The 13,863-nt window shown below is 35.9% G+C and overlaps 1 protein-coding gene across 3 annotated transcripts in view; it reads right to left on the bottom strand.

Moving 5' to 3' along the window:
- Positions 1 to 9,351: 9,351 nt before the first annotated feature.
- The window catches only part of Ptprg (protein tyrosine phosphatase receptor type G), a 667,714-nt gene continuing 663,202 nt past the window's right edge, over positions 9,352 to 13,863 (bottom strand). For all 3 annotated transcript variants that reach the window (XM_090323299.1, XM_090323309.1, XM_090323290.1), the window contains one exon: positions 9,352 to 13,570. In XM_090323299.1, coding sequence (XP_090179425.1) covers positions 13,424 to 13,570 — 147 coding nt within the window. In that variant the 3' untranslated portion in view covers positions 9,352 to 13,423. The remainder of the gene's footprint in view (positions 13,571 to 13,863) is intronic.

Here is a 13,863-nt window from a genome sequence, read left to right as displayed (position 1 = left end):
TCCTTGAATATAGTCATTTTGTTATTCATGATCATCCTGCTTGTTTTTTCCTACCCAGATTTTCCCATTTTTACTATTTATAATCTTACAGTGACTTGTAAAAATTATTCCATTATTGAACAGCATGATGACACCTACCTATAATCCCAGCATTTTGAAAAATTGCTTTTTAGTAATGATTTTCTTAAGTTGAAAGCTAAGTAATTATATTATTGGCTTTTCTTACAAAATTTCCTCTAAACAGTTTGGATTGAATTGCCCCTTAATGAAGTACATTAATAAGTTCAATTAATTAAGTATACCCTTGGGACTTAGGTAGATTTTTCTTTTTTGTTTGTTTGTTTCATTTTGTTTTGCCAGTCCTGGAGCTTAACTCAGGGCCTGAGGACTGTCCTTGGGCTTTCTCAAGGCTACAGCTCTACCACTTGAGCCATAGCACCACTTCTGGCTTTTTGCATGTATGTTGTACTGAGGAATCAAACCCCGGTCTTCATGCATGCTAGGCAAACACTCTACCAATAGGCCAAACTCCTGGCCCTTAGGTAGTTTTTATATTCATATTTTTCAGATATAAAAAGAACTCCTGAATTTGTATTTATCCCTGCTTTACTTGGACTCTGGGAAAAAAAAAACAAAACAAATTGAATGCTATAGAATTAGTGTATAAATTAATTTTATAAGTTTAATTTTCTAAGTGGAAATATGTATTAGGTTAGTCACTGACTTATTCATACATTCAATAGGAATGTTATTAGTTATATAAAATGCTAGTATTTTCCTTTCAATCAACATGAAATGTTTGTAGCAGGTGGAAATATTTGTCATAATTTGAAATGTTGAATAAATGAAATTACCCTTTGACAATATTTCAGCCTAAAAATATTTGGTGTGTAATTGGGGTTAAGTGTATTAGCTCATATGCCTAAAATTTTGTAAAGGGAAAAGAAATGGATTCATTTTAACTCTAGATGGCAGTTAAACACAACTAACAAAGAGCAACTTTTTGAAATACAGCAACAGGGAAATAGACATACATCCACACAATTCTTGCATCTAATTAATCATATTCACAAAATGTTGTGTTAGATTGACATCACTAAATTTGTATAAAATGTAATTACACACATGTGAAATAAATAGTGAAGTAAGCTCCTCCCCTCATAACACCTGTATACTGATTTGTAACACGGGTTCATGTCGCTTGTATTTTATTGTTATAATGTTCAGTGTAGTTTCATTCTATGCACAATCAAGCTATGTGCCATTGTCAAGCTGTTACATAGTTAGGTTTGCATGATCAAGCTATTGCTTAGGTTTAAATGAAAGTAAAGCCTATTAATGGAATATGTTGTGAAAATTCACTTAACAGTCTGACATATACATTTGAGATTAAATTTTCATTTCTTTTGTATTTTATAAAAATGCATTTTATAGGGCTGGGAGTTTGGCCTAGTGGTAGAGTGATTGCCTAGCATGAACGAAGAGCGGGGTTTGATTCCTCGGCACCACATACATAGAAAAAAAAAGCCAGAAGTGGTGCTGAGGCTCAAGTGGTAGAGCTCTAGCCTTGAGAAAGTCCAAGGACAGTGCTCAGGCCCTGAGCTCAAGCCTAGGACTGGCAAAATATGCGAAATAGTGTTTACCAATGAATAAAATTGATTATTAAAATGCATTTTATAGGCACATTCACATGTGATTCACACTATTAGCTTGTTTTTCTCTAAAGTGTTGAAATTATGTTTCTAGTATTTATGAAGATATTTATGAGGGTACTGAAAACTGACCAAATTGTACTTTGTTCTTACGTCATGAGCTCAGCTCTGTGAGTGGCCTGCCTCTTCAACAGACTTATAGAATTCACTGTCTTGTTTATCACCACCATAAGCAGCCACACAGCATCTAACAGATGGGACAAAGGAACTTTAAGGAAGCTTAAACTGTTACCTAACTTCTCAGCTGACATAGAAAAGGAAAAGTTAGAATAGTTTTAAGGCATTATTGATATAGATTTTATGTGAACTAATTTTCCTTTTGAGAGGAATTGTTTCTCATTTTTTGTATTTAGCAATTTATAAGTCTCTTTGAAATGGTTAATTCTATAAGCCCCAGCTAATACCCAGGGGAAAAGGGCCCTTTTTGTTTCTACTCTTTTAGGCCTTGTGAAGCTGAGGCAAGCTACAAAGATGTGTAGGGATAGGTAAGCATAAAAGAAGCTAGGAGCTCATTGAACATTTCAGATTTTGGAATCATTTCTTGCTGCTTTGACTGGTTATAGAATAAATGTTCTGTAGAGTCTCCAAGACATGTGATCACATTTTAGAGTGTGCCCTTTGCTTTTTAATTATATTAAGCACTGGGATTTGAACTTTTGGTTCTCTTTGTGACCTACTCTTGCTTTTTGGCCCATACTGGCCTGGACTATGAACCTTCTATTTGTGCTCCTTTATTGCTGGGATGCCAGATGCACACCAGCAACCATGTTTTGTTTTGATGAGATCATCTAACTGTGTAGCCTAGCCTGGCCTTCCTTCTTCCTCAGCCTCCCTGCTGCTGGGTTAACAGATATCACCATACCTAGATAAATTTCCCTTTTCTCTTTCTTTCCTGCCCTCCTTTTCCTTCCCTTTGTTTGAGGTCCTTAGGATTTTGATTTCAGGATCTCATATGGGTAAGGGCTTGGTAAGTACAATTCACAGTAGACAAACCTTAGAAATGAGTTATGTAGTTAAAATAGTTCAGTGTTGTTAAATTTTTCAGGAGTAGTTTTTGTTCAGTTGTTTTTGCATGTGACTTTTTTATTTGAGCAAGACAAGTTTTCTGTACAAAATGATTTAGAAGCATTTAATAAAATATATCATTCATTCTTTTACTTCATATATCCAAAATATATTTCTCCAAGTTAAATGATTTTATGGTTCAAGTGAATTTCTAACAATGTTGAGTGCTTTCAAATTCCTTTTTCAAATTCACTATTGTTTTCATGGAGAGTTTTAAATATAGTATTTATGTTACCTGATGGGAAAATAGTTTATAGATTTATTTCTACATTAACTTTGCTATACATAAATGTTGTAAGTCTATATAAAATTTCTACCTTGTTTGAGTAAGAGTAGACCACACTACATTTACAAAAAGCATGTACAGAAAAAAATTAAAGTAATAAACCTATCTTTTTTCCCACATGTACTAATTATAACCCAGCTTATGATCTGTAAAAAGAAGGGTTTGACATTTGCAAATAAAAAGCTCTATAACCTTATGCAAACTCGTGTTTACTACAGAAATGATGTGTAGAAATGACAATATTGCCAAGTTAGAATAAATAGATTATAGCTTTGGATATACTACTTAAAAACTCAGTTTTACTTTGTGTGTGTATGGGGGGGCAGTTGCTGTGATTAAACACAGGTGCATGCTAGGCAGTGCTGTACTGCTGAACTATACCACAGCCCAGAGATTTACCTTCCTTTATTGGGGCTCTGTGAAATATTTTTGCTGTGCCTTACTTCAGATGCAAAATTACTGAATATTCATCTTTCATTCTGGAAATTAATAATGAATTCTTAAATATTACTGAAAAGTAAATTTCAACTTTTAAAATGTTTTAGCTTGCAGAACAGTATTTCCAGGGAGTAGAACAAATCTATGAAATTTGAGGAATTTTTTGAAAGCACAAAATTATACTGTTATCCCCATGTGTATGAAACAGATTCCTCTGTTTCTGACGTTTTGAAAGAGAACCTTATTATTTGTATTTAAATTTTACCACCATTCATAGGGACACATTTAAATAGAGAAACTTAACCTAAAGCTGCATGAGGAAATTCCAATCTATCTTGGAAGAGACATATTTTTCAAGGAAAAATTTCAAGAAAACATTACTGACTCAGACAAATAGGGTTATAGTCTTTGACAGTCACAGCCCCAGTACACTCAGATCTTTGGCTCTTACCCTCAGGTTTAGTGAAATAAAGAACCCTCTCTGTTGTAAGTGAGGGTTTCCTTCTGCATAGAATGCAGTTTTCCAGCCTTACCTCATGCTTTAGATAAAATATGTTGCTTTTGCAAGGCTGTGTCCAACATTTACATAGAATGTCCTTTTTTTGATCTGTTTTGTTACTTGAGATTTTATCCATCTTTTAAGGCCTAAATGGAGTATCATATTGTTCTTGAAACTTTTCCCTTATCCTCTTGTGGCAGTTACTTAATTGATAATACTAATATGACTACTAGTGGCTTATATTTGCAATCCTAACTACTCAGGAAGCAGAAATCAGAAGGATGGGAAAAAAGATTTAGGAGAGTCTATCTTAAAAATTTAGGACTGTAGGTCTGGGAGTTTGGCCTAGTGGTAGAATGCTTGCTTAGCATGCACGAAGACCCGGGTTCGATTCCTCAGAACCACATACATAGAAAATTGCTGGAAGTGGTGCTGAGGCTCAAGTGTTAGAGCTCTAGCCTTGAGAAAGTCCAAAGACAATGCTCAGGCCCTTACCTCAAGCCCAGGACTGGCAAAAAATAAATAAATAAAATAAAAACAAAAAAATTAGGACTGTAGATATGGCTCTAGTGGTAGAGTACCATCTTAGCAAGCAAGAAGCCCCAAGCTCTAACTCCAGTACTAACAACAAAACAAAAAACTAACTCTAATTGAGATCTAGTGATAAATTGCCCTGGGCTGTCATTCAATTTTCAGATTCATATGTGTGTTTTATGTATACATATCACATACTAGTTTCCATCTTCTACAGGACTTGGAATATGTAGTGATAGTTATATAAATTATGTTCTGTAAGCATTGAAGTACTTCTGATAATCATCTTCTGTAGCATTTTAGTTCTTAGTGGGAAGGCTGTCTTAACTCTTGAAGCCTGAGAATATTCCCTCTTTAGAACAATAGTCTCATTTTGGAAAATATTTTTATAAAAGTGTTTAGAAGAGTATTTGGGAATACGAGTTATACGTAGTCATTATACATTATAGAGTTTTCAGTTACTTCAAGTTTTCACTTTATGCGAGCTCATATCTGTCATTGTAACAGGCTAAAGAGAAACCCATGGTATCCAGGCTTTATTTTTAATAGTTCTGGCCATGGATCTCCTGGTGTTAATTTCTCTTTCACAGTAAGGCATAGTTGGGGGTCTTCATTCATCACCCATTGTTTTCAACTTCTTAAAAGCAGATGGTGCTTAATTAGATAAAAAGCAGACCTGAACAAGCCAGTGTAGCAGTGACAGTGTAAGACTCAAGTGGTTCATTTTTACTGGTAAAATGATGAATTAACTAGTTAGAAAGAAATAGCTTCAAAGAGAGAGTTGTGGCCTGATGGTTGGATGGAGGTTGGGTGAAAAGTTCTAAGGAAAGGACAGATGAGAGTGAATATCTTAAGTGCAGGCATGTAGCAGTGAGCATGGGTAGACTGAACTTGGCTGGAACTGAACAAGGTGGCATAGGTGGATGTGGTAAAGGGAGGAGTTAATTTTTAAAATAACATTTTCAGAAGGAACTTGAATACTGTAAGGAAGATAAGATTAAATTAATATTTAAATATATATCCATATATATCCATATCCATATATATATATGGGCCTGAGTGCTATACTTGAGATTTTATGCTCAAGGCTAATGCCACAGCTCTTTTGTGATGTTTAATTGAGATAAGACTCTCAGAGACTTTGCTGCCTGGGCCAGCTTCAAACTTCAATCTTCAGATCTCAGCCTTCTGAGAAGCTAGGATTACAATCCTAGCTAGCATGGGCCACTCATGCATGGTTGATGCCTGGTTAAATTATCATGTGTTCAAATCTTTTTTTTTATTTTGGTACCAGTTCTGAGGACTGAACTCAGGGCCTGGACACTGTCCTTGAGCTTTCTCAAGACTAGTGCTCTAGTCTTGAGAGATACTATCTCTTAAAGTGGTGCCACAGCACCATTTCCTGCCTTTTCTGTGTATGAGGTACTGAGAAATTGAGCCCCGGCCTTTGTGCATGCTTGGCAAGCACTCTACCACTAAGCCACACTCTCCACCTATTTATTTATGTGTGCTGCTACTGGGGCTTAAACCCAGGGTGTCATGTTCTCAGTTGGCCTTATGGCTGGTGCTCTAGTGCTTGAGCCATACCTCTATCTCTGGCTTTGTTTTTTAATGGTTAATTGGATACACGAGTTTCTCATTTGACTGCTGACTTTGACTACCTGGACCTCAGATCTTAGACTCCTTAGCCAGGATTGATACAATACACTGGTACCTGTATAAGGGAAATAAAGAGAATTTTTAAATTCTCCAATGTTCTTTGAAGATGCAATTAAGACAGGTGTCTCAATGTTTTACATGTTTTAGCCACACAGACTATGGGATGGGAATTCAGCAAGGCACTCTGATTTCTTCATAATCTGCAGGTATTTTCTTAACAACAGTCTCGATATTCCTTAACAGAGGGTTTAATCCGCTTAAGGCAGATGAGAATCTTAGTGTGCTTTCCCATATTTTGTTGAATTGTTAACAAAGTACAAAATAAGATTTCATTAACAAGATATTCACTTATTGATATGATAATAGAATAGTTTCTTTCTGTTAATTTTTTACTGTGTTTACTTGGTAGTTTTTCCTAAGGCTTTACTGCCTAAGATTTTTCCATGAACAAATACACTTCTAAATGATTTCTAAATCAAATTTGTGAAATATCACATGGAAAAACATACCTAGTCCAAGTGTTGACTTTTAATTTGCAAAGTTATATCTGTAAGAGTATAGATATAAATGAAAAATACTTTTTGCTTAACCCATAAATCATTCTGCAAGAGTACCCGTGTTTTAACAAGGAATTCTAGGTTGACTATTTTCAACACTTAAGTCACTTTTCTGGATTGTGTGGTTTATGACATGTAGTTTCTATGTATACTCTTTTATTTTGGATAATGCATCTTTATCAAGACCACCTTCTCTGTCAATTTCCTTCCTCCACCTCTACTTCCAGTACTAGGATTTGAACTAAGGCCTCATGTTTTCTCAACTACTCTACCAGCTGAGCCATACCTCCACAGTATAGCTTTTTGTTGTTTAGAGATGAAATCTCATAGACTAATCTCACAAATTACAGACTGCACCTAGCCAAGACTTTTCAGCAGTTTTGACTCTGATATAATTAGCTATGATTATTTAGTGCATGTCTCTGTGGAAAATACAAGCCATTTCCCCCCCCCCCCCAGCCTCTTTCTTTTCCTTCTGGGATTCCAATTATGTGCAACATCATTCTCTTTTTTTTTTTCTTTTCTTTTTCGGGGGGGCTGGGAGTTGAACTCAGTGCCTCATGCTTGCAAAGTTGGTGCTCTCCTGCTTCTATTTACCTTTCTTTCTTTTTCTTTTTTGCCAGTCTTGGGCTTTTTCTCAGGGCCTGAGCACTGTCTTTGGGCTTTCCTCAAGGCTAGCACTCTACCACTTGAGCCACAACACCATTTCCAGCTTTTCTATGTATGTGGTACCGAGGAATTGACCCGGGTCTTCATGCATGCTAGGTAAGCACTCTCCACGAGGCCAAACTTCCAGCCCCTTACATTTCTTTTTAGGTCACATATATTGACCCATATTCTGGTTCCCCGATGCTATTATTTTGCATATATTTTGTGGTTTAATTTTGCCTTTACTCAATGACTAAAACTATTGAGCATCTCAATAATTTGGCATCTGTATACACTGAGGACTCTGTTTAGCTACTTTGCATATATTTTACAATTTATTGGGTTTTTTTTGTGTGTGTGCCAGTCCTGGGTTTGAGCTCAGGGCCTGAGCACTGTCCTTCGACTTTCTCAAGGCTAGCACTCTACCAGTTGAGCCTAAGCACCACTTCCAGCTTTCTTCTATGTATGTGGTATGGAGGAATCTAACTCGGGTCTTCGTGCATGCTAAGCAAGCACTCTACCACTAGGCCAAACTCTGGGCCAGTTTTTTTTTTTTTTAAATTAAATAGCAGGAATCTACTATGATTTCATGTACTGATGATTCTACCTACTCTGGATGATGAGGCATAAGAATAGCTTAAGACTAGGAGTTCAGGATCAGTATGGATGATACAGAAAAGATACCATCTCTTAAAAAGCAACAGGAAGACTGGGAACATGTCTTTGTGGTAGAGTGCTTGCCCAGCATGCATGAAACTCTGAGCTCAATTCCTCAGTACCATACAAAGAGAGAGGGAAAAAAAAATGGAAGCACTGTGGCTAAAGTGGTATAGAGTGCTAGCTTTGAACTTAAAACAGCTCAGGCAGCCGGGCGCAGTGGCTCATGCCTGTAATCCTAGCTAATCAGGAGGCTAAGATCTGAGGAACACCGTGACACTTTTATCTCCAATTAATCTCTAGAAAAGGGGAAGTGGGGCTGTGGCTCAAGGGGTAAGGTGTTAGCCTTGAGCTGAAGAGCCCTGGGACAGCAGCCAGAACCAGGGGTAGGGTGTTAGCCTTGAGCTGAAGAGCTCAGGGACAGTGCCCAGGCCCAGATTTCAAGCCCCATGACCCACAAACAAACAAATAAACAAAAACAGCTCAAGGATAATGCCCAGGCTCAAGTCCAAGGACTTGTCCCCCCCCCCCCAAAAAAAAAGAACAGGAGATGAAGAGAAATCAATTATTACTACTGTGTTTTTAGTTTGACCTATGCAAATGCTATTGTTACTGTAGGGGTAGAAGAAAAAAAATCTGAGTTATACTTATTGTCACTCTGTTTGGAAGGCTTATGAAGACTTACAAATACAAATAGCATATACTCAACTGAATATGAATCTGGAACTCCAAAGTTATGTTTTGATTAGGCATCTACTTTATGACTAATTGATAAATAAAGTATATACAATTACATGAGATTGGATGGAATTGCCTAGAGACAGAATTTAAAACCAGATTTCTATTACATATTTGCTTAAAAACTTGTTTATTTCTAGATAGTAGAAGCACTTATATCATTCCTAAATATACTCCATGAGTTCTTCAAAAGCCTTCTAAGGGTATATCCTTCATGGTAGTCAGTAAATGATGAGGGAGAAGTTGCTATATATCTGGATAAAGTGCTTGAGAAAGAGGTCATTTTGTTAACAGCTTAGCAGGAGAGTCAGGAAGAAGATCGAGTTTAATTCAATATACAGGTAAAGCATAGTCACTGTTGACTTTTTAAAGAATCAAGAACATTAATATGTCAATCTACTAAAGCACTTCTTTTTTGTTTATTGCCTGTGTAAAAGTAACTACTAGAAATAATTCTACTACTGTGAAAACTAAGCTGGAATCCTGGATATTAATGTTAAAGGAAGCTAGTAATCTGATTTTTATGGATACAGACATTTTCATTGAAATGCTCAACAATGAGTACATCAAAAACCATACTTTATTTATGTATAGCAATACAATTTACATATTAAATAACACTATAATAGAATGATTTGATATAGTTTTAAACAAAGAAAAAAGGGAAAATCTTCAGGTTACAAAATCCCTCCCCCAGAACAAATTTAAAAAAAAAAATCACTTCTTCCAAATGGATCAATGCAACAAATGAATTCAGTGACTAATCATGTCTAATTCCTATTGCACAAATGGTTAATGGGATTTAAAGAAAGTTCAACTTTCACAATCACTGCCTCAAAGAAAGAACATGTTGGATTCTTTTGGAATGCTAAGATGGTTCTTGCTACTTCAATACACGGAACGTTGAATTCACATATCCACCACAAAAAGAAAAGAAAAGAAAAACTATGACCGAGTTGAAACTAGAAAAAAATTAGCTTTATATGAAAATATAAAATTCTATGATTATATACCATAGATACAAAGTTCCCAGAAGATGTTTACCCAAGCAACAAAATATTTACAGTTTTAATGATTTCAGCTATTTTAAAATGAAGTCAAAGAAACAAGAGTCAGGCTAAATTCTTTAGAAATAATGGCTGCTTGCAACTTTCAAATGTCCTAACAAAAAAGGAGTCACTACCCCAAATGTTGGAGAGTTGTGACATTTTACAAAATTGACTTTTCTCCTTTTCTGGAGATGTTATTTCTTAAAACTCAAGGTTTTTTTTCTTGAAATTATCTTCTGTAGAAAATGCTTCCCCTTGCAAAATTAACAAAAATACTAAAAACAGTTTTAACGCCTAAGACAAAGTAGAGGCCAAATAGCATTATTACAATTTCCCCTATTTTTAGCATGCCTTCTTTCTAGAGATAAGTAAAGCCAATATTGTATGTTAGATGAAATTAAGGGAAAGCTCAAAGGGTTAAGTGAAATTACAGCTGCTAACAGAAAAAAGCAGGCATTTTTTCCCTTCATATAAAAATTCACTGGCACCATTTGAACAGAAATTTTCAAACACAGGAATTGAAAATGCATTTTCCAGTATAACTGCTAACTTCTTTAAGACCACTACACTTTGTTTTCTCTTAAATTATGATTAATTTGGGTGTATTTTTTGCTTAGAATTAGTAATATCTTTGGTAAATTGGTATCTATATTTTAATTTTAAATACAGTATATATGCATTTAAGAAAAAGTCATAACAAGGCAGTTGTGCTGTTTCATTATAAAATAATTAGGTTATTTACTGATTTCAGTATCACTCTGGGCTACAAACTCCAACAGAACTTGAATACCAAAACTCTTCTCTGACCTTGCTGGACTCTTCACTTCCAAATGGGACTCTTAAAACTGCAAGGCGTAAAACTAGAAAAATTTACTAACATTATTTAAAGTCAAAACTTCTTTTAAATGAGGAAGATGGCAGTGTAAGAAAGTTCTGCTGAGGGCATAAGACATGTTTGATTTCCAGCATGGTCATGTGGTCTGATCAGAGCAATTTGGTGTTATATGGTATGGGCATTCTGATTCTGTAGAGCTAGACCCCAAAATAACTTTATTTTATGAAGTAGCACACATTAACTTGGAATAGCCATTTCCTTTTTCCTTGCATACAAGAGTGACTATTACTTACGTGTTATGTCTCAAAATGCCACCTGGAAAGATGCAAGCATACTTTTGCTACTGATGGATAGTAATAGTGATGATGGAACAGTGTGGTGAAAGTCAGAACTATCCTCAGTGAAAGGGGTGTGGACTGCTTTGATAAGAGGGGCAAATGGTAGCTGTCCATTATTCAGTGGGTCAGGATCTGTAGTTTGGTTCAAGCCTGCTATAGACATACAGATTGCTTACAAAGAACTATGAAACCACCTCTATAGTGTTTCTGTCCTACTGACTTGCTCTCGTTCTCCTTTCTCCTCCCTTTCATTATTATTCTGTTACTCCAGTTAGAGAAGACAGTCACAGAATGAGGATGTGCCTTCTGTAAATAGCACGGAAGGGAATGCTTGCTTTTGTCTTCCAAGCAATGGTCTTTTACTCACAAAAGAATGACTGAAGGAGGAACCATGCACTCAAATGTTACATTTGAATGATAAAGCCACTGTGCCATCTACTAAGAAGCATTAGTTTCTAACAATACTCGGCACAGCTAAAGCAACTCACTTAAACAACTGAAGAACTTTCCTCTTCCTCATTGCCCTCAGCCTTCCAGTAGTTGTAAATGTTCCATTGGCAAGCCTTCCTGCCTGATAGGAGTTGAGGGGTGGTCAAGGAGTCTGTGCCATCTACCAACATACATAGCACATTTTGTTCACTTGAACACTTTTTCCAAAGACTAATACACACAGTTTATTAGAAACACACTTGCCTGTGCTACTGAATGTTGTATGATGAAAAGCTGAGATTAACCTTGATGAATTGTGAGAACTCTATTGATCTGACCTTTGCATTGAAATGTCTGAACTTGGTCTGTAGCTCCTCTCTCCATAGCCACTCTGGTCTTCCAACACTTCTCAAGCAACTCAAGGAAATAGAACCTCAGTGTGAATCATCATTTTGTCATTCATGTCATGCCTATCCAAGAAAATAGAGTAGCCCCGGTGGCTTTTTGGTTCAAGTTTTATTGGCATAAAATAACACCAAAGCCTGTTCTTCATAGGCCCAATTCTGATTATGATTTCAAATCTGGCAGGTGACTGAAAAGCACACATGAAACGGAAGGAACAGATCTCAGTAAGTGCTTCTTTTTTTTTTTTTAACTTTACTGATATTTCTTAAAAAGTCTCCCATTTTTTCCCATTCTGTACTGTGAATATAACTTCAGAGGCTCTAATGATGATCAGTTTCTTTGATGCTATAATGATGTTTCCTTGAGGCTAAACTACACAAATGCATTCAAAGCCATCTCTTAAAATCCACTTGGAAATGGAAATATCACCTTTTATTCAAGATTCCATTTATCTCTTTCCCAGTAAGACTTAATCATGTGTGAGAGTTTAGATAGTCCCTCAATTTTTGCTCAAACAGTATTTTCAATTTAATCTGAAATGGAAGAATGTAAGTAAGAGATTTCTGAAACATTTGGCCAAAAAGAAAGAAAATGTTAACTCTATAGGTAGTTTTTATTAGATGGCTATATGTAGTGGAATATTTTTTAGAGTACTAGTTTCAAAACTGTATACTTGCAAAAGTTTTTATTCTACTTATGAGGTAAGGTATTATACACAAAAATGTATTAGTGATGATTAACTAGAAAGAATCTATAGTTGTGTCAAATATTGCCACCTTTCTAGTGTAAATGACAGCCCTGGTTTTAGGGAGTACTGTTTCAGAGAGTCAAATGGAAATAACACACACTGTCCACATAGCTACTGTGAAAGCTGTAATACAGTTATCCTTTATTTTGACACATTTTTTTTAAGCTGTGGATATAACTTTGTAACTAATCAGAGATGTTCACATGAAGCAACTCTAAAACCTTCTGATTTCTTACTGGATCTCTTAGCCATGATGAAAAGACCTGTTTCAAGGCTACAATGTTGATAAACCTTCTTAGTAGCTCCTCATAGCCAGCTGTTTTATAAAAGAAAAAAATGACCCATCCACTCCATTAAAATACAGAAGGCATACAGTATTGAACAGTGCCTGAAAATAGGAGGGGAGGACTAAAGAAAAGTATAGCATTGCCTGCTCGTAGAATGCAACTGCTTTAGCAATAATAATGAAAACCAAGATTCACTGTCATTACAAAGACTTTCACTGTACTGAACTAAAAAGTAGCACATACGCTGTCATGGAATGTCACATCAGGGTTTGCTTTAGTATTCGATTATAGGCAGTAACACTGATCATATAGTGCAAACTAGGTAAAGTTGCGTTTCACGGTGTGAAATGAACAGAGGTGCAAATGCTCAGTAGGATACCATTAAGACATAAAATGGCAAAAAATAAATATCAAAACTTTTATCAGTGTAAAAAAGTAACTGGGTTATTGTATAACCTAGAGTCTGGCAAAAAAAGGCCTCAAAAAAGTTCTCAGTCTTCAGAAGTTTACAAAGGACATGCCCCCTTTCCGGAATCCAGTCACACTAGAGACTCCATGCTCTCGGCAGGGTCTGATTCATCTGCCATGAGTACAGCACCATTTTTGTCTGCTGCCATGGGACCATTCCCATTTTCTTTAGTGCTGACCAAGCTGAGCATTGCTTTATAGACAAACTGGTACTGTTCCTGAAAAACAAGAGGAAAACTGAGTGAGCCAAATAGCAATATAATCATTCCACCTAAGATAGGATTACCAACTAAAAATGTAATTTTGAATTAACATAGTGGAGGAAAGTGTGTACACCTTTTTCATATCTTTCTCATATCTGCTAGTATGCAACCAGGTCTCAATATTGATAGCTCACAAGCAATGGGATATCTGTGTCTTATAACCAGAGAATTCTCTAAAGCAGGGTTTCTCCCCTGTGGTACTTACTAATCTTTTGGACTACATAATTCTGTGTTGTCTGTGTTAGGAT

Source organism: Megascapheus bottae, chromosome 2, assembly GCF_031878675.1.
Source record: "Megascapheus bottae isolate mThoBot1 chromosome 2, mThoBot2.hap1, whole genome shotgun sequence".
In the NCBI taxonomy this organism is placed as follows: Eukaryota; Metazoa; Chordata; class Mammalia; order Rodentia; family Geomyidae; genus Megascapheus; species Megascapheus bottae.
The sequence above is the reverse complement of the archived record's forward strand: the minus strand, read 5'-3'. Positions and strand labels throughout refer to the sequence as shown.